The sequence below is a fragment of the Hirundo rustica genome, chromosome 7 (assembly GCF_015227805.2).
Source record: "Hirundo rustica isolate bHirRus1 chromosome 7, bHirRus1.pri.v3, whole genome shotgun sequence".
NCBI classification, from domain to species: Eukaryota; Metazoa; Chordata; class Aves; order Passeriformes; family Hirundinidae; genus Hirundo; species Hirundo rustica.
This window is the reverse complement of record NC_053456.1, coordinates 13,952,215-13,972,769: the sequence shown is the minus strand read 5'-3', so window position 1 is coordinate 13,972,769 and position 20,555 is coordinate 13,952,215. Positions and strand designations below refer to the sequence as shown.

The window sequence follows — 20,555 nt, the reverse complement described above, 5'->3', positions numbered from 1 at the left end:
AGAAAGACCTTGGATCTATATCTTTTAACCAGGCTGACAAGAGTTGTCATCCTTTGCTTAGGGTTATTTCTGGTAGGGGGGAATATGAACTATGTAAGAGATGCTGGTGTTTTTTCTCCATAGAAGAAATTAGGATGCATCTCTGTCCTGTGTGAAAGATGTGTGTTTAGTGGCCACAGTACTTTCGTTGTTAAGCTGCAAGTCATCAGTCATCTCCACTCACTGCATGCACTGTGATTAACCTTGACAGACAAAAGGAGAGAGATTGATGGGCCAAGTGTCACTTGTGTGGCAAAGCAAGTCTTGATTCTGTATGCAAGGCATGAGGCCCAGCTGGTTGTGCCTTCAGTTCAAAGCAGTAATTCATTGTGTTTGGGGTAGGAGCAGAATTTCCGTGGGGCATGTTATTTTATGGGTGCATGGCAGTGGGATCTTTGCTGCAGTGGACAATGGTTTTTGTAGGAATTGATCTAGTCAGGTTGGTACCTGGTGCTCTGCAGCAGAGATTGGCTGCCTTTTATCACTGCTGCACTCACTGTTGCCCCAAATGCTCAGTGAAGATGATACAACAGGTATTGGAAAAAAGTGCAGTTTGAAGAGTGAAATACTGGGAGTTAGGAGCTGGTGCTCTATTCATGATTTAGCCTGTGAAAGGGTCTCTCAGTACCTGATTAAACTCTTCTTGTTAGCCAAAATGTGCTGTAGGTAGTTCACCTCTGTTTTCTGTGCCCAGAGTTTTGCTCCTGTGTCCTTTGAAGTAGGGTTGTTCCAGTGTAAGTTACTCTGGAATGGGATGACAGACCCCTAGGAAAGAGAAATCATGTTTCTGACACAGGATACAAGTGGGAACTGACTTGATTAACGTTTCATGGTATAGTAACAGAAACAGCAGTACAAATGCTTTTTGGCACTATGTGGTCTCTTTTATTCTTCTCTAATATATGGATGTTCTTTTCCCACCCAGGACCCCTGCTACTTACAGCTAAACTTACACTCTGCTATTAAAATAAATCACCGTGGACTTTCAGCTGTTGCATGCAAATAATTATGATGGTTAATTAATCCTGACCTCTCTTTAAGGAGCTCCAGCTTCACAGCCATGCCTTGGAGTGGGGTTGTCTGTGTGCTAGGTCACTAACAACTGTATCTGTTGCTCTTACAGCTGCCTGGCTGGTCTGCAGTATCCAGCCCACATGGGAACATTAATTACTGCTAAACTTGGCATGCTTCAAAGGATTCATAACTGATCAGTCCTGGGATGTTTGTTTTTTTTTCTCTCGCCTTGGTGATACTGGTTTGGCCCAGCCTCTAAATACACTCTCTGTTGTGATTTTAATTTTTTTGTCCTAAAAGATATATGTTTGTGTCTCTCTTGTTCTCTGTTTATTTTCTTTTTTTTTTTTTTTTTCCACTCAAACATGCTCCCTCCCCCAGCCTGTTTCGCTGCTTGAGAAAGCTGCGCCTCAGTGGTGTCAAGGGAAGCTACAAGCTCACCTCGTTGCACAAACTAATCTGCTCCGAAATCAGGTGACTGCTGATCTACCTGGCTCTAACCCTGCATGCGCTATTTTGGCCTCCAGATTGTACCGTGCAAGTAATCTCTAGGCAACGTTCACTCTAGTCCTCTCTGATAAGTGTGTCCTTGATGCTCCTTGGCCACAGTGGAAGCTGCTGACCAGTGAATGAATCTGTGCCTGCCCAATTGATTTCTGGTTAGGTGTGTTAACACTGGACTGTTTTATCCCCCAAAATGAAATGTGGATTAAGAAAGGCTGTGGAATAACTCCGAGGCGGAGGGTGATGCAGTACACAGTTCCTCCAATTACTGTTCCATTTTGCTCTAAGGGAAGTGGTCGATTTTTATTGTTGCTGCTTTGAAAAAAGAAAACAAGGAAATAATGAAAAAATTAGCCTATGGATTCATGCCATTGAGTCAAGCCACAAAAAAAATAACATTGCGATTTCTGTGGCTGCTGAGTTAGCTCGTAACATTCTCCTGTGGTAAAGTCCATGTTTCCCAAATGAGCACTGTCCTGGCTGTTGTGGTTTAAAAGAGCCATTTTTGGATACAATTTCGATCTGCTCAGGAGAAGAAATGGGCCCAGATCAGGCAATTTGCACCCTGTGTGACATATTTGGACAGTTCCAGGCTGATGTCAAGGTGGTGTCATCTGGCAGAACTTAGGTCATAAAATCTTGGGTGATGTGAGCAACTCAGAGGAACTGCAGGGAGTAAATTTGAATCCTACTTGCATAAAAGTGTGACTTTCTGATGAAATCTCGATCAGGGTTTCCATTGGAACACCTTAAGGGATATGAGAGAGTTGTCAGAAGACAGTCAGTGAGAAGAAAATGCTTTCAGTGAGCAAGGGGTTATAAATTCTTTCCCAGACTGGGAGAGCACCAGTTACCTTCTCACAAGTTCCTGGTGAGCTCATCTGTTCTCATTCAAATGCTCCTTGTCTTCACATTCCTTGTCCATGGAATGAATTGCAGTTTAGAAAACGCCTCTCAACTTAGGAAGCCCCTGGGTTTTTCACAGTCACTTTATGACTTTGCATCAGGGAAAAGACTCCATTACCACATCAGTAAAGCTTGGGGAAGGAACAGCTGTTAGCAGCCCTGCTTAAGATGCAGAACAAAGGGAGGAAATATATATTCATTCTTGATTGAAGGGAAAGGGACACATGGCAGGCTGCAGGGGGCTTTTCCTGTGCCTCTGCTGGCCCAGCTGGGAACTCCCTGTACAGTTGTGGTTCTTGACTGGTCTGTTTGACTGCTGGTATTTCTGGAGGACTACAAAACAGGTATGGGAAGTTTCTCAAGTCACAGATAAATACATAAATCTATCAGCTCTTGGTTATTTTTCCTCTTCTCAGACTTGGCCGTGGTGACTGCTATAATAGCATCATGCACAGACTGCCCAGAGAAGCAGTACCTATGAGTGCCCCTCATCCATTGCCTATGGATCTTAGGCTACCAAGAGTCTCACTCCATAATTTCACTGTACTGGGTGACTTTGCCCTACAGCATATGCAAGGGACTGTGTAATCTTTCCACCCACTGTGTGGGGGTGGTAATCTCCTAATACATGGCATTAATATTTTCAGTGACCACAGATATTTTCAAAACAGTCCTTTTTATTCCTTAGCTAAGTAATGCTATTGCCTACCCTAATTTTCTGTTTCTATTTGTGTAAGTATTTGGGCTTTTTCCTTTGCTTTTTTCTTCATTTCAATTTTACTTTTGGCTGGAAACTAACAACAACAAAAATAACGTAATAAAGAATGTTTTCCAGCTTGCCTTCACAAACATTAGTAGGCAGGCAAAAAAAGGTTTCAGTTTTTGCATTTGTGTGATTTCAAGACTGAAGGTGTTAATGACAGCCCTAAATCTCATTAACTTCTTGAGAAAACCAGGAGGGCTGATGATGCTGGATTTATTGAGAAGCTTCAGAATGTTAAGCCTAAAAAAAGTCTCCTTTTACTATCAGCTGTGTTGCTGTCTTTTCTTGCCTGAAAATTTTACAACCTCCATACAAAAATGGGGTCAGTGGGATCTGGTGTTTCTGCTGTAGAGCAAAGTCCCTCCCTCCAGTGCGCATACTTCTGGCTCTTTAGGCCTTTGGCAGATAATAACAAAAACAACACATTGGGGATTTTTTGTGAAGACTGCTGTGGGAGTTGCTATTGCACACTCCCAGTTAGAAATGTCAGTGACTGCTTTTTGAAACAAAGAGGAAAATGGCTTAGAACAGCAAATTCTTGCCTTTTGACTAAGCTCTGCTGACTTGTTTAAGGCAGACTAAAAAGCAACATCCTTGGTGCTGCAGTGATAACAGAACAATATCTCTATGTAGGAGAAAGCAAGCTGAGAGGCAGGTCTGGTTGGGCCTGGAGGGAGTCCTCCTGCTCTCTTCCTTATCCCTGCCTCTTGCATATCTAAACCATTTACTGAGCAGTGCCTAATTACCACAGTTCACAACATAGTCTTTGAAGTGAGATGGTCACCAAACTGCCTGAAAGCACCAGGTTGAACATAACCAGACACTAAGGAGGGCTGAGATGTGTGGCAGTAGCAGAAACAGTGTGGAACAATTGCCCCCTGCCACAACTGCGCTGTTTGTGCTTGGCACTCTGAGCTTTGGCTAGGTGGAAGGTCAGGAAAGCATTTGTCATCCATCTCCTGCTCAAACTTTCCCCCTTTTAGGCAGGGAGAGGAGGGAAAGATTTTCTGAGATCATATTTTATGGGTGTGGGCATTAAGTCCTGCCTTGGTTTCTTCTTGGAGTGGCAAGGATGGCAGCTGAAGCAGAAAGAGCAGAGATGTGGCAGTGGGCTCTGCCCTGGAACCTGTCTCTGCCTTTCCCCACCTCAATCCCTGAGCCGCCTTCTTCTCTGGAAGGGCTTGTGACCATGCTGATGTGTGGCTTTGGCTCTGGCTGGAAGCTGTCAGGGCTATCAAGTTCCAGAATTCCGGCTTCCAGGCAAAATGAATCCCACTGGTGAGAAGATCCCTGGGCTGACTAAGGACTGAAGAATTAATTCAATGCTCTTCCATGGGATGAGAGTACTAGCAGAGCCACAGGCCCTGGATTGCTCCCTGATTCCTACAACTACTGTAGAGTGAACGTTGCCTGTTGATGATTTTGCCTTTGCCTTGGGATGTCACAATATTCATGCATTGCTTTCTAGGTTCTTTGACCTTAAAAGCAGGTAAACGAGAGAGGGAAAGAATGTTAATGATATTCACCACATCTGAAAAACTAACAGCATTCAATGATGCCTCATCTCCCAGCTTTCACATCTCCCGGGTTGATTCTGGTTCCAGTATAGTTTGGAAGTTAGAATAAGATAAAGCCAAAGGGTGGACCTGTTGGGTATGGGGTTTTTTTACTCCCTTTAAAATGGTTGCATTAGGAACATTCATTCATAAAGGTGTTTTAAGGCAGAATGAGTCTTTGTGATCATTGTCTCTCATTTAGCATAAATTGTGTCTCTGTTCAAAAGACTTTTTGTTTGTTTTGTGCAAATCCTCTTGAAATGTTGAGTTTTTCAGTGAGTGTAGCAGCGAAACAGGGGTTTCTGGGTGGAAGCACCATGACCCCCTTCTCCCCTTGCCTGTTCCTCACCAGGTCTTCTTAATTTCTGAATACCTCCCAGATATGTCTTTTTATGGGGGAAGCTTTTCCCCCTGTCTTGAGTACAGAACCTTAGCCTTGCCTCTGGCAGCAATAAGCAACCCTTTGACAGGTGAAGCTAGCTGGAAAGTAGGAGCTCTTGAGTCAGGAAAGAAATGGAGAGTGAAAGGATCCTACCCTACATAATGGAGAGTGATTCTTGTGAGGAACAGGATTCTGAACTGCAAAATATTTTTAAGCCCTTTCTCCCATCATTCCTGATGCTGTGTATAACTGTCACTAAGGAGCAGCAAGCTGGATTTCTTTAATGAAGCTGACACAAAGAAGATAAAATTTGATTTCATAGAAGGTGTAGGAATCTGACTGCAGGCTGGTAGGGAGATCCAGCTTCCATTGCTTGTGGGCTCCTTGCAGGGGCCTGTGGTGTTGTAAAATTCCTGGTGTTGTCACGTATATAAGCATTTGTGCTGACCTTCCAAGTTGCTCATGCAGGGATTATTCCATTCTACATCCCACTGCATGGCAGAATGCTGTGTTGCTGTAGATTACAGGATAGAAACATTTTAATTAGAAAACTTTAAGTCAGGGCACTGAAAAGGGAAAGAGGTCACCTAGGACAGATGTAGAAAAGGGCATGTACTTGTTGTTGGTGTCTGCTGTCAGCAACAGAAACCAGGAGCATCCTTTTTGTCACTGAAACCTGGCAGAATTCATCCATCAGTGTTGGGATCTGTCAGTGTCTAGGTCCAATGAACAGATCAAATTTAAGCTCTCACCTGGGAGAAAGGAGATCTCTTTTGGTGTTGGGGCTGGCAGCCAGCCATGGACTGTGCTTGTGTGAGACCACTGGAACCAGGACGTTGCTGAAGCCCTGCAGCCTGGCCTCCCTGGCACGACTCAATGCTTTGCACACCCTCCCTTGCTTCTCCAGTCAGCTTTGTGGGAGAGCTGTATCAGCCAAGGATGCAGACCTCCTCTCTTCCTCATGAGGGACGGGGCTTTGGCATGACCTTACCTCAGACAGTCCCCATGAGGGAGGATTCTTCTCTAATGCCATTTGGGTTGGGTTTCAACTCCTGAGATCTGGCAAGGGACAGAGGCCCTTATTACCTTCATCTGTATCGAAGTTGGAGGCTGAACTGCCTGACCAGCTCCATTCAGTTTTTGAAGTCAGGGAAATTTAAAGAACTTGAAACACATTAGTGGTTGTTTGAATTACTTGCTGAGTGGGAAATGGGGAAATCCATTGGGAGAACCTGAGAGGAACACATTCAACCTGAAAGGTCACCTATGCTGCAACCCTGGTTCCTGGGAGACTCTTTGGGATGCTGGTTACCTCATGCCAGCATTTTGCCTGGTCTCCCAAAGAAGTCAAAAGAGTCACAGTTGTTCCAGCCCTGCAGGGTACTTGTCTGTGCTGGAGCTGACAGTCTCCTTTCTCTGTCACTAAGGCTGAAGAAGAGTTAGTAAAGGCTCAGAAGGTGTTTGAAGAGATGAATGTTGATCTGCAGGAGGAGCTGCCTTCACTGTGGAATAGGTGAGTGCTGGACGTTTGTTGGAAGGAAATGAATATCCAAGCTCTTGGATCACAATTCGTCTTACCCTGGACTGGATGTCTGCACTTTTTTTTTTCTGTATCATCTCCATCTGCCCTAGGATTCCACCCAGCCACAGGTTCTCTCTTGTGCTTTACTTCATGATTTTCCTGAAAAACATGATTTTACCACAAAGAGAAACTGTTTCTCTGCTTTGTCTGCTTAATCCCTTTGCCCTACCAACTCTGCTCAACTTTCAAGAAAGACTTGAGAGACCATGGGTTTGCCATACCAGTGATTGTGATTATGAAAAGGAAGGTGAAACTAAGACTAAAATTTAGCTTGGGGTGATGTACTCTAGCGCAGCAGAAGCTGATTTATGGGGATGACACAGTGGAAAAATCTTCCTAGCAGTGTCCCATTTTCATATTTTTAAATGCAGTGGTCATGTCCTGGTTGACAGTGCTGGTCTGTGAGGATTGAGAAAGTGGGCAGCAGCAGGGTGGGAAAGCAAAGTGCTGATGTCTGCCTTCACTCCCCTTTCCACCCAGCCCGAGTGCAGGCCTGGCTGGGGAGGGAGCTGGGAGGGACACAGGCATCTGGGTGGTTCCATGATGCTGCTGGCTGGGAACAGCCTCTCCCTCCTGCTGTTGCTGTTCAGCTGGGTGCTGGTAGAGCACTCTCTGTTGGCAGCTGGCAGGCTGGTGACAGGTAGCTGCTGGGATTTTAAGGTGCCACACATTTTTCACTGCTATCCAGCTGATCCTTCTGTTTCCCTGTTGCTCTCTGTGTTATCCTTTGCTTTCTTACTCTTTCTGCTCCTGAAGCAAACAGTTTGTGCTTTTTTGATCCCCTGGTGCTAAGGGACTTCTGGATGAATTAATATCTGTCCCCCTGCTAATTCCCCCAGCTCTCCCAGCATTGTCTGCATCACAGACTCTATCCTTTTTTCTTTCCATCTTCCTACTGCTGATGCATTTTATTTTTTTTTCACCTTCTTCTGTATTTTTTCTTTTTTCCTCTCCACCCTACACCTCCCTCTCCCTTTAGCCAGCATAAGTTCAGATCCTGTCCTACTTGGTCTCCTCTTCCCCCTGGACATGTTTGTCCTGTGCTTGGCCTTTTCTCCATCGTTCCATTTCCATTTCCTCTCTTCTCACATGTCCCATACCTGACAGAGCTGAGTTTGCATGGGAATGGTGGGTGGGAGATAGCAGAAGGGGCAGGATTGAAAGGTTTTGAGAGACCATTGTGCCCATTAAGTTCTTTTGTCTTGTTTTCTATTTGGCAGTCGTGTTGGTTTCTATGTCAACACATTCCAGAGTATAGCTGGCCTAGAAGAGAACTTCCATAAAGAAATGAGCAAGGTAAGGCAACTAACAGTTATCCTGCTTACTGTCTCTTCCCTGTTAATTAGGAGAAACAAACCCCAAGATCCAGGAAATAAACAAAACCCAAACAAAACAAAGAAAGAAGCCAACCAAACAAACAAAAACAAAGAAACCAACCAACCAAACGAAACTCCCCCAAAATCTCGAGCTAAAAAACAGCTGGAGAAAATGGCCCTATATTGGAGCATAATACAAACACTTTGTCCCAAGTGGCTCAGGAAAAAACTAAGGCGGTCTGACATAGTAATGGAAAGGGATGGAGCACAGGGAAGAGATTACAGGGTCACAGGCAGTAGTGGGGTGTTCGTGTCACTTGGCAACACTCGTTTGCAGACCCACAGAGGAAAGGGAAGCCACTCTCAGCCCTATCTCTTGCTGCCTTTTTTAGTTTATCTGTAGTATGGATCTGTAACCTTTAGCCTAGTCAGGATAAGCGTGGTATCCGTTTTCCTCCCCCTCTGCTGCCTGGCAGCCAGTTGCTGTGTACCCTCATTGTACCCAGGTGTGGGGTTAAAGCCAGCAGGGAGTCTGCAAGGTGGCTGAAGACAGACATGTCTCACTCCAGTCCCTCAAAAAGGCTCTTCCCCACAGTACCTCTCTGCTTTGGCCTCTTTCCTGCCTTGTGACCCAAAAGAAGGCATTTAAGTGCTTAGCGTGGGCCTTATATGGGCTAGCAGTGTGCCTTGAGCTGGGAATCACAACAGAAAGCAGTGTTGGCAAGCCAGATCCTGGTGCTGTGTGGCAGCAATCAGAGGAGAATTCAGGACCAGTCTGTGGGGAAGTCCCCCAGTGCCACTGTCATTTACAAATATGTTCTTGTTCTTTCAGTAAAGGGCTAGAGAACGCCCGAATTCCTTAGGTCTGTATGCTGCTTGAAAATGTAAATGTTGCACTAATCCTGAGGCGGGAGTGAGAGCCCAGCTGGAAAACCCTTATATTCCCTCTGCTCCCTAATATCATCCTGACAACAAAACAGCCACTAAGCAACAGGAAACATTATAGTCCTTCAATTCCCAGCAGTCGGGGGCCCTCTGCCTTGGAATAACGTGTCAATTTTGAGCCCTGCTGACATTTTATGGGGTCTTTCCCAGTTAATTGCCTGCTCTTCTCCACTGAGGGATGAACTAAGTGTTAAGAATAGGGAGGATTGTTATAATTACTAGTTTGTTGCTGTTAACATACATTCAACAAAACATGGGAAAGATGCTTGTTGGACAGGAATTCTTTTCTAGTATGATTTTTCTTGTCAGGATTTTTTTCTTTCTGGAGGAATTTTGTATGAGGGCAGGGCTTTTGCTTTGTTCCATAAGAACCATCTGTTTCTTGTTACTGCTACAGCATCCAATTAATTGCTGGTGTTGCCTGCACGATGCCTCCAACTTTGATTTCGTGGGATCTCTCCTCCTACTAGTGATAAATCTGGCTTCTTGTCTTGTTTATGGATTGGCTCTTTAAGAATAGGAGTGTCTGGAGTGACTGTTTCAGCCTTCGTTCCAGGAAGAGTTTAACCCCTAATATTGCAGTTCTGCAGACATCCAGGTTCTGCCCAAGCCTAGATGGCCCAGGCAGCTGGTGAAGTTAGGGGTTGTTCACCTGAAGGCCAGCTGCCTTTGGCTCCACAGCAGAAATGGCCAATATCCCAAGCTTTGGTAAGCAGGCTTGAGAGACAGCTTTTGGCTACAAATCCAGAGTGAAGTCTCAGCTATAGGACACAGATCTTAGGTAAACAATCAACCTGCTTCTGCAGTGGTACCTGGCAGCACACTGGTGGGCCCAGGTGACAGAGAAGCAAAGAGGATGATCTCTGAGGAAGACAGAACATTCCCAGAGAGGCCAGCAGCTCTTTGACAGCTCAAGTGCTGTAGCACTGCATACCCTACAGAGAAGTGGAAACAGATTTAGGGTTGTCCTCTGTTGGGATAGCTGAGGAACTGTGCATGTCCTCCCACAAGCCTGTGTTTGGTCAGTCTGTGCAGGCCAGCCCAGGCTCACTTCTGGCATCCGAGCTCTTTTCTCATTCCTTTTCTGTCTTTTGTTTTTGTATTTTGCAGTTGAACCAAAATCTTCATGATGTCCTGCTGGGTCTAGACAAGCAGTACTCAGGCAATGCCTTCCCTGTTAAAGCACAGCCCAGGTCAGTAACTGTGGGTTCTGTCTTTCCCTCAGCAGGGGAGGTGGGGCAGGGATATCTCTACCTTCCCAGGGGTATTGAAACCTCCGAGCTGTCAGTTGCAAATGATTTGCCCTCCTGCCAGTGCCCTCCTGAGACTTCCTAGAGCCATGCCTAAGATTGCACTTGGCACTGGGTGATGCAATGCAATACCTCTTACCTTTCTAGGATAGCATCTGGAGGCCTAAACTTTCAGTGGGTGCTGATATTTAGGCAACTGACTCTCAGCTCTGCTTTTAAAGTCTAATTCCATCTACTGAGCTGCCCTTCCTTCTGGGTCCAGTTGCCCGGCATCGGTCCTGTTCTTTCCCTCAAAAGCTCCCCCCATGTACCTGCAGCTTGTCACCTTGAGCACCAAGAGCCCATTTCCCCAGCCCCTTCTTTGGCCCTCCAAACTTGGAATCACACTTTGCCAAAGCCTTATGCCCATCCTGTGTACCCAGCTGAAGTGTGTTTCTCCTTCCTGTTTGTTGTGGAAGTAGTTGCAGCATCGCCAATACAAGGCCTCCTGAACTCAGAGCACTTTCAGTCTGTGTGTGTGCAAGGAGTGAGTGTCCTCTGGCCTTCAGTTTTCTTTCCTCAGCTGGGTCCTGTCCTGTATGTTTAAGTGCAAGTCTGCACATTCCCTAGCACTGAGAAGGGAGGGAGAGGTTGGGCTCTGGATTAGGCTGACTGGCTGCCATCCAAGTGCACGAGTGATGAAATAGTGTTGGGCTCTGTCTTCCAGCTGCTGCTAATCCCACGTGCTGGGTGAGCAGGAGCACGGCCCAGGTCCTCAGCTGCTGTGTTGATGGAGAGAGGTGGTGAAGTCAGCATGAAGTAAGGGCAGGCTGTGGTCTAAGTGCATTGGTTTAGAAGGGGTAGATCAGCTGTTGAGACCTCTCTCCTCTCTTGTGTCTCCTCCCAGTTTAACCTGTTGCAGTCGTGCATAGATGGCTTGCGTGTCTTCTCCCGGCAATTCTTCCGGTGTGGTGTTTGCCAGCTCTAAAGAAAGAGGAAGTTTGTGTTGAATTTGGCCCCTGAATTCTGGATTGTTGACAACAGATTTCAGTGATGCTAGTTGGAATGCTGCTTGTGAAAATAATGTCTTCTTCCCAAGTTAGCATGTGGTGTCTGTTGATCATCACAACCCAACCAGACTGAAACCTTGTGAGGAGGCTGTGGTGCCTCTCCTCTTGCTGCCGTGGCCTATGTTGCAGCATCCTCCAGGGTCCTTGAAGAAGGATGAGGTAACAGCACAGATGAAGGCTGTAGCTATTGCTTTGCTCAGCTCCTTTTTTCCTCCTTTCTCTATTCCTTGAAGGACTGATTGTAGGCAGTAGTGACAACCTGGCTCAGAGATGTTCATTGCTGTTGTGGCAGAAGGTTTCTGGTCTTAAAGAGCTTTCAATGAACAAATCACCTGTTTTTACAATTCCTGTCCCATCTCTGTCCAAACTGCTAGCTTCCTTTGGGGCTGTATCAGGTGTCTCAGCTGCAGTTCTGTGCCCTTTGGCTGGCTGGGAGACCACATGGCCCTAGAACCCAAAGCTGAGTGCACACACAGGGGTCCCTGTGGGCAGCAGTCTGAGTGCTGCTGCCTCATCCCACATTTGCTGCATCTCAGCTGAGATCCAGACCTGTCCCAGAGCGACTCTCTTCCTCCTGAGCACAGTGGAGCAGGGTGTTTGTTGTAAGAGGATACAGCGAAGATTTGCCAGGGTGGTTTTGCAGTGATCAGGAAATGCTGTGAGGCACTTGTGTGTCTGCTGTACATCTGGCCTCTCACCCCAGCCCTGGGGTGAGAGTGTGCAGGAGGAAATAGCCCTCACTCATCTGATGGCTTATTGTGGTCTGCAGTAGGAGCAGATGCTTCCCTAACCCTTTTTTACTGAGAAGGGGACTGGAGTTGATACAATGGCAGGAAATGAATGAGGAGGTGTGAGAAAAGAGGCGATTATCTGTGCACATCATTATGGCATTCATGTGAGGCCCTACAGAAATACTACTGTGGCTGATGTATCTGGTGCTGGCAGTGTAGCACAGTAGCACAGAGCAGCTGGTGCATTTCTGGGAACCTCAGACGTATGTTTGGGATTTGCTTCTGAAAGAGTTTGAACGTTCAGGGCTCAGATGCCTCGAAGACTGAGGAGATCTGTGGGATTATCCTAGTATGATTGGGCAAACTGGAAAAAGAAATGGTAGGAAAGCTGCTGATTTGGTTCCATGTATAAGACTGCACAGACTGCATAAGAAAAGAAGAATGGGGAGCTTGTTTCTTTTGCAGCAATATTCACAGGGGAGAGTGAGGAGCTCTGAGAGGACATTTACAGTACTCTGGTGGTCTATATCATTTCCTGTTTCTTTTTCTCCATTTGCACCCTGGCCCCTTATTCCAAAGTGCAGGAAAAGTCCTAGTTTGCTTTTATATCTATATCTATATCAATATATCTATATATATCTTTGACAAGCATAAAGAACAGTCTACTTTCTCCAAACCTTGCCATACCTTTCTAATAATGAAGGGAAGTATGCATGTGTGTGTTCGTGTGTGTGAGAGAGAGAGAGAGGAGATCTTGTCATCTTAATTACAGCAAGTTTTGTGGCACCAACTAAATGGGTGCTTGGAAGCTTAACTTTTCCTCCCTGGTTTGACTGTGCCATCCTGTAACTGAAATGATTTGCGTGCCATCCTCAACAGAAAGAAAACTAAACTGTTCGCCAGGCTGAGGAAAAAGATGAGCAGGTACCGGTATGGAGAGCAGCATTTCGATACATGTTTGATTTAGTTCCTAAGACTGGAGAGGCTGTTGCTGGACTCTAACAGCCTGGCACGTGTTAACCCTGTGGTGGGAGAGGGGTCCTTTGCATGATATGATGTGTTTGTGGCCTGCTGAGATCTCTCTGTGTCTGGATAATCCCATTAACTGCTTGTGTGCCTGGTTTGAATCCTTGCTTCTTTTCCTATCTAAGAAGGCAGTGTGAAAACTTGGGCATTGTCTGTCCAGTTGTTTTTGTGTGATGGAAAATGCAGTGCTGGGTTTTCCATGGGAAATATAATCAGTTTTGGTGTTTAACAGCTTCTAGTTTTACCTAGTGGGTTTGTCCTTTTGAACAGGACTGAAATGCTGCATTCTCATCTCCTGCCTGGCCAAGGAGGACCACTAGGCAGGTCTTTCACACTCAGAAGTCCTATCCTATCTACCTGTTGCAACAGGGAGGATGATGAAGTGGGAGAAGGATGCTTCCAGCTTTGCTCCTTACTTGCTCTGTTCTTGAGGATCCTCACTATCTTGCTCCACCCATTTAAAATATTGTGCAGGGCTGGAGGAAAAGAAAGCCTCTTGTCTTGTATAAAGAGTAGTGTCTGCATCTTGCCTTCAAAACAGTGATGGCATTGATTAACTGGATTGCTACAATGCCTGGAGTTACCGTATGTCAAGGACTCTGACAAGAACATGTTCTGGAGCAAAGTGGGAACTTCTGCATAATGGCATGGAAAATTGCTAATTTTTGTTTTTCTTACTTTTTGTGTCTGTACTCCCTCCATGGGATCCTTATAGGGAAAAAAAAAAAAAAAAAGATAAAATTATAATCATCAAGTTGGTGTCCTGCCAGCAATAAAAAAAAAGAAGGTGCTGGTGATTGGGATCCTTTTTTTTCCTGATCTAGTTTCCTGCTCACTAGGGGGAAACATCCAGCCCTTGTCTTTGTGTCTGCTATGCATACTTTGTAAAGTGGGAGGTTGGAGAGTGAAGAGTGGTAATTTCACAAGGAAGCTGATGGGCAAACTTAGATATTTATATCTTCAAATGCAAATGATAGGGCAATATATTGTGTTACTACTCTGAGGTTTTCTACTGAAGGAAAATCAGGATTCACTGGAGTACTTCTCTCGATGTCTGTCTCTGGTCTTGGTTGGACTGGTGTTGTATCTGTACCAGGTAGGAAGTCTAATATTTCCAGTTACTTAGAGTGGATGGATTATACAACAGAAGGAGAGCTAGTAAATATCCCCTTTGATGAGCTCTACTCACAATGCCTGCTCTGCCTTGATGAAGTCCAACTGCCCCAGCAGTTAAGGTGCCTGACCTGGGCTCTGCTGGGGGTTTCTGCTGTCAGAGCAGCTGCTGGGGTCACAGAGAAATGTGCAATCCCTCGTGCAGAGAAGGAGGATCTGGAACTCAGTCAGTCTTTGATCTGCAGCAAGAATGTACATTTGTGCCACCATATGTTTGGGTATGTAGGTTCCTTTTTCTTTCTTTTGCCCACCTGCTCCTTTTAAATTTTTTTTTTTTAATAAATAAATCTCCAGCATGCTGTGGTGGTAAAACATTTATTACCTTTGGCTAAAAGGCCCAGTATGAACCTTAAGTGAGACGCCAACCTTTTTTTGCTTCTTAACTTGAGAACTTGTCAGGACGTGACTGATCTGTTTTTTACATATTGGAAAGTAGATTTTATCCTCTGATGTGGGGTTGTTACAACTACAAGGGAAACCTGTGTGCAGATATTACTCTCCTCTTCCAGAACAAATGAGGCAGCACCATGGAGTGTCTGGGAGCTCAGCAGCACTAAAAGAGGCTGGGAGATTTTGACTTTCCCTTCAGCTGCATTAAACCCAGCTCTTTGCAGAGGAAAGTTGACACCCCTTTCCCTTCCTTGCCTGATAGTCCTGGAATTGGCATCACTTCCCATTTGCTCATGGGAAGAAAAAAGAGCAATGACCTTGTTGTTTTGGCTTGCTTTTACTGTGGTGCTCGTGTTTGGTCAGTAGGTAGAGACCCTGCACTCTTGCTTTTTCCTGTGTTTCCTGGAGCAAACAGTTACTGGAGACAAAACTGCTCTGTGTGGGCAGTGTGTGCTCCCTGGGGGCATGTGAAGGACAGAGGATCCTGGTGACCATCTCACTTGACGTTGGTTGTACTGGCTAAATTCAGCAAAGTTGCAGAGCAACAAGTGCAGGAATGAAGGTGCCGCTCAGGGGGCTGAAAAAGGCTTGGCCAAAATTAGCACTGGCATTTTCCTAGGGGGACTGGCCAACACATCAAACAAGCTGTAAATAGTAGTGACTTAATGAAGGCTTTAGTGTGGGGCCCTCACAGCCCAATTCTTCCCCTCATCCTACAGGGGCTGACTCACATGGGAGTCTTTTAGCAATATATCTCCAAATTAAGTCACTGCCAGGCACTGGAAACAAGTCACTACAAATCTGTTCCGTGGCCTTTAGAAAATCAGCCTGATTTCTCACTGGGAGAACTGGCCTTCTCAAGTCCCTAGAAGGAAAAGTCTACCCTTGTCTTGGTAGGCCAGCTGATTGCCAGTAGTCCCAGTATTCCCAGTGTAGTCTGGGCATTTGGGAAGTCCTGGCACTGTAGAGGTAGATCACTGTGTCCACTGTCTTCTCCAAAGTGCTTGCAACTCCAAAGGAGGTAACGTACTTTTTTCCCCCTCGACTCTAGCAGAGGATGTTTTGTGATGTTTCCTGGTCAGATCAGGACTTTACCTTCACCATCCAACCATTACTACTTTTAATCTGTAGCACAACTTTGTAAACTTTCCAGAATTTTTACAGAACCCATGTATTGAAGTGATTTCTGGGAACTTCTGAGGAAGGACGTTGTTCAGTCAGACTGAAGAGCTGCAGGGGTTGGCATACATGTTCTTTAGTGTCTCCTCTTTCCTTTTCCTTCTTCATGTCTCTCTTTCTCCCTCGGTGTGTATGTCCCTGGTTGAGAGCTGCTGGCAGAGAATGTCATTGGGTTTGTTGCATCATGTTGGTGTGCTGTTGGCATCAGTGTCATCAGAAATATCCAACCTGCATGTGGACCTGAGAAAAAGTGCTTTGTGGGAAATTGTGTGTGTGGGATATGGATATGGGGGAAGAAAGTTGGGGAAATGGGTGAGGGTGAAGTGAATGAAGAGGGATTGGGATGGGGAGCTTGAAAACTGGAATGCTGAGCAGGGTGAGATGCTTGCTTGTAAGAGGAGGTTTGTTGAAATGCCTTGCTATCCCTTCTTCCCCTTGCTATCCCCCACTTGCAAACAAATGTTTAGGATTGAGGCCATCATGCATGTTGGCCAGTGACCACCACAACTCAGGCATCCAAGTGTGAGTGGATGTATGTGTTTGTAGCTCTGGGCTCTCTTGGGACAGAGCAAAGTAGTAAATTACTTGATGTCCCTGCAGAATCAGATCTGCCTTGCTTTAGTGCTGGCTCTCTGCCAGGATTTAGTGTCTCAAGTTGTAGGAAAGGATCTGTTTCTTTCAGCTTTTCTCAAGGCCTTGTATTTTACAGAAACTGTGACTTTATATAACTGGAGTCAAATATCACTTGCTGTAGATGAGGTTGCACAGCCTTTTGCAATATACTGTGATATTATATTTTCATCTGTGTATGGTTTCTGCCAAACTGTAACCACTTCTGCTAAAATATCGCCCCACAGTGAATTTTTCCTGTTGAAATTCTCTGGTAACCAACTTTTTACTAAATCTCTCATGATTCTGTATTTTGAAGCAGAGATTTGACAACTAGCCAGAGCATGCCTGTAGGGAAGGGCATGTGTCTCTTGCTATTGCTTTGAAAAATCTGCCCAAATCTGTCCAAGCTGTGAACCAACAAATGCCATTGGCATATACTTCTGGCATCTTAATTCCCTGAAGAATCCCTCTTGTCTGTGTGTCAGAAAGTCTCCGAATAAAGACCAACTAGGGAAACCTTTCATAACAGAGAAACCTCCATTAGTAGCCAGAACCTCAGTATTCCTTTGCTGTCTGCAATGATCTGTGAAACCTCTGGCTGCTTTGCCTCTCTGCTAGCTTAGTCAGTTCATACCACATCGAGGAATAAGAAATTCTGTGATTACAGCCTTAGTTCAGATGTTGTGAATCTATTAGTCATAATCCATGCAGATGTCTATAGACCACCACACAGAAAAATTCTAATCTGTGGAATTTAAATGAGCAGCACTGAACTCCTCTCCCCATCTGCTTCCCCAGTATTAAAGAACGTCAGGCACTTACATTATAATCTAGCAAAATTATGGATGCCTGGTTGTTTTGTTTTTGTTTTTCTGTGTTTGAGGCAAGTATATCAATTCTGTAGGCATCTAGTGAGTAGCCTGCTGCAAAGTAATGCTGCTGCAGTGTGTTGGACTGTGAGTGACTCAGCAAAGATGCTTCTCAGAAGCTCCAAATGTCTTCATTGTGTATCTGGGTAGTGAAGCAAAGAGATAGTGGAGGCCACTGATCTGTGCTGGTTAGCACAACTCCTCCTAGGCCTGGCTCAGACTTCTCTCTCTTTTTCTTTCCCTCTCTCTCCCCCTCTCTCCTCCTTTCTCTCTCCACTTCCTTCAGTGACAGCACCCCAGCGAAAGCAAATAAAAGTCCCTCGCCTCCACCAGATGGATCTCCCATCACCAGCCCTGAGACCAAGACTGTCAACCATGAGCTGGAACCGTCCACTTTGGAAGCACCTGGGGCAAGCATCCCAAAGTCACCGTCTCAGGTAGTGTCCCCATGACATTGACCACGTGTCAGCCGATGGCACAAGCTCTGTGAGTCAAAGACATCCATCAGTTGCTTTTATAGACCTCATCCTGCTACTGAGCACACAGAATATGACATGATGGTTATTCTCTTCCACTGGTTCCTGAGAAAGTTCCTAAGAATGCAAGCTGCTTATTTCCTATGTTTATATTGTAAGAACTGAGTGTCTTTGAGTGGCTTCACGGGGGGAAAGCCAGTAAGACATTTTGCTGTCTGGTAGGATGGCCAAGAAGATCCAGGGAGGATGGAGTTGTAGCTAGGCGAGGAAGTTTCTTCTTTACATTTGAATTAACCTGTAGAATTCAGTGGTCCAGTTTCTTCTCAAGAACTTCAGTAATTGAGAAAGCTTAAAATAAAAAAAAGTTTAATATTATAAGGAGAACATGTACTTTGAACAATGTATCATTTTACTATCATGATACAGTATTATGCTTAAATAAAAAATAGGGATTGTATTTTAATGCTGTGAAGAAATTAGGTGGGTTCCAGGAAGAAGATAGTCCATTGTATGGAGTCTGATACCTTCCATATGGCCTTCATTAGGCCTTTGCTTACACAGGAAATATCCAGCAGCATGTTCAAAACAGTAGATACAGCTACTCAGCATATCATATGTGTTTTACTTTGGGAAGAGAAAACATTTACTTCATCTTCTTGTCCTTCTGTTGCTGAGTGGGGGAAAAGCTTAGTAGGGAAAAATAGTAACTAGGCCAAATTTACATTGGGTTCCATTCTTTGTAGCTCAGTAAGTGGGATGCTAGGAGTAGCCTTCCAGGAAGAATTAAAGCTAAGAGGGGTTCTGGCCAAACTGGTAAGAAAACCCACTGCCTGTGAAAAGAGATGGGTGCAACCCAGAACTTCCTTGGTGTTCCAATGCACAGCACTGTGGCTCCAAATCCTGCCTGTGGGGTAGTTTTTCCTCCTGTTTCTGGATAGCCTCTCACAATATTTTTCTCTCTACTGCATATTTGATTTTTAGGATTATTGAGGGACGGGAAGGGTACCTGTGGTAAAATTTCTTTTCCAGCCCTGTGAGATGTGTGGATGCTTGGCAGTGTCTTTCCAGGACTTCTCCAGGGTCTCTGAACACCTCGGCAGTGCAGAGCCTAACCGTGGCTTCACCACCAACCTGGTTGGGACTTTTGGAGTAGGATGTGTGTGAGGGAGAGAAGATAGGATATCCAGAACTGCTCTTCTGTTGCAGTGGGTTGTTTTGTTTTTTTTTTCCCCAGAGATTTCCAGAACTCAACTAAAATTTGGAACAAGAAATCTTAGAGATTTATTAAGCTGTCCACAATAGACTTCACTCACCCTGCCTGTGGACTCATCCTGATGAGTTTGGTTTCTTCCCTTCCCTTTGAATAGCTCACATAACCCACATAACCCCTGTTTTTGCCAGCCCGCTTTCTCCTTCACTTGCTGCCTGCCTGCCCGCAGGAATGGGGCTGGAGGAATCCCTTGAGGAGGCAGCAGGATATCCAGCACAGCCCTGGCTTGGATGGGCCACAGGCGAGACTGAAATGACATTTACAGCGAATGCTGCCACCGCCTGGCAGCTCTTTCTCGGTCTGTGTTTAATTCATCGCCCCAGGCGTCAGTGAAGAGCAGGAGCTCCACTCCTGTTCACAGCACCTGCTAAGAAATGGAGCTGGCTCCAGAGGCAGGGAAGACAAAGGCAAGAGTTTCACACTCAGAGCCGAGCCTGGTGTAAAATCTGTACGGGTAAAATCTAGAAACCAAGTGTGTGTCAGCTTGCCAGGTAGCTGGGAACACAAGTGTCTGCTTTCTCAACAGTGCCCGACTTTTAACACTGAAATTTTCACAGGTGTCATTACTTGTGGCCTAAGGGTAAGTGATTTGTTCAGTGGTCCTCCAAGGGAGGCTGAGGGGCCTCACTCTCTTTGGCAGGATGGAGCATAAAGCAACAAGCAAGAACAATTCTCTGGCTTCTTCCTGTCTGAAATACCAATGCAGAATGTAAGCAAAGGCTGTGGAGAGGAAGACAAGACCATGAGTGATCAAATAAATGCTAACTAAATTTTGAACTGTTCCCTATACAACCCAAAACAACCCCTAACTCTTTTACTATAGTTTAATTTTTGAAAACAGTTTATTTCTGTCTTTTGGAAGAAGTGAAAGCTCTCAGCTCTCCATAGAATAATTTGATGATGACATGAGACGTCAGGGGAGCTGTGAAATTTAAATGGTCAGACTTCTGCTCTCAGTTACACCACTGAAACTCTGCAATGAGACTTTTGAAATCAGTGCATCTCTGCTGAATTTGGGCAGATAAAGCTCTCTGAGATCCAAGTCAGCAGAAGAATTTTAGAGGATTTGTTTTATTCTAGGCAACAAAGTTGTTACTGCATGATGAATTTATGGGTATAACCCAACATCAGTATGCAATTATCTTGTCTTTGAAGTGTGGTTTTAGACTGCTGCTGGATAGTGTGGAAGTGGCGATTTCCAAGACACTATTGCGTTGGAATGAAGGAGGCTGACTATCCATATTAGAGGAATAAATAGTAGAAGGGCAGTGATATTTTTGACTTGAGAGCTAGTAATTGGAGCCTTCCATTTCTGCAGAGGGTGGTTCTGTTCTGAGAACAGCATTTCCCTGTAATTTCTGGATCCCATCTTGCAACTGGCAGGCAGGGAGTTTTCAGGAAGGGATTGTTCTCAGGGAATATGGACACACCACCTTCTGTAAACAGTGAAAAGTTGGAAGTGAACACGCTTGCTTTCATTATTTCTCCCAGCTAGCTATTCGGGGGGAAAAAAAAAAAGTTTT

At 45.2% G+C, this 20,555-nt stretch overlaps 1 protein-coding gene across 12 annotated transcripts in view; it reads left to right on the top strand.

Moving 5' to 3' along the window:
- The window catches only part of BIN1 (bridging integrator 1), an 88,357-nt gene that overhangs the window by 50,447 nt on the left and 17,355 nt on the right, over positions 1-20,555 (top strand). For 4 of the 12 annotated variants that reach the window (XM_040068900.2, XM_040068904.2, XM_040068902.2 and 1 more), the window contains exons 7-10: positions 6,592-6,677; positions 7,967-8,042; positions 10,118-10,200; positions 17,573-17,723. In XM_040068900.2, the coding sequence (XP_039924834.1) occupies positions 6,592-6,677; positions 7,967-8,042; positions 10,118-10,200; positions 17,573-17,723 (396 nt within the window). Of the gene's footprint in view, positions 1-1,434; positions 1,528-6,591; positions 6,678-7,966; positions 8,043-10,117; positions 10,201-12,916; positions 12,968-17,572; positions 17,724-20,555 lie in introns of all 12 variants that reach the window. The other 8 variants (XM_040068894.2, XM_040068897.2, XM_040068895.2 and 5 more) reach the window with 5 other exon arrangements.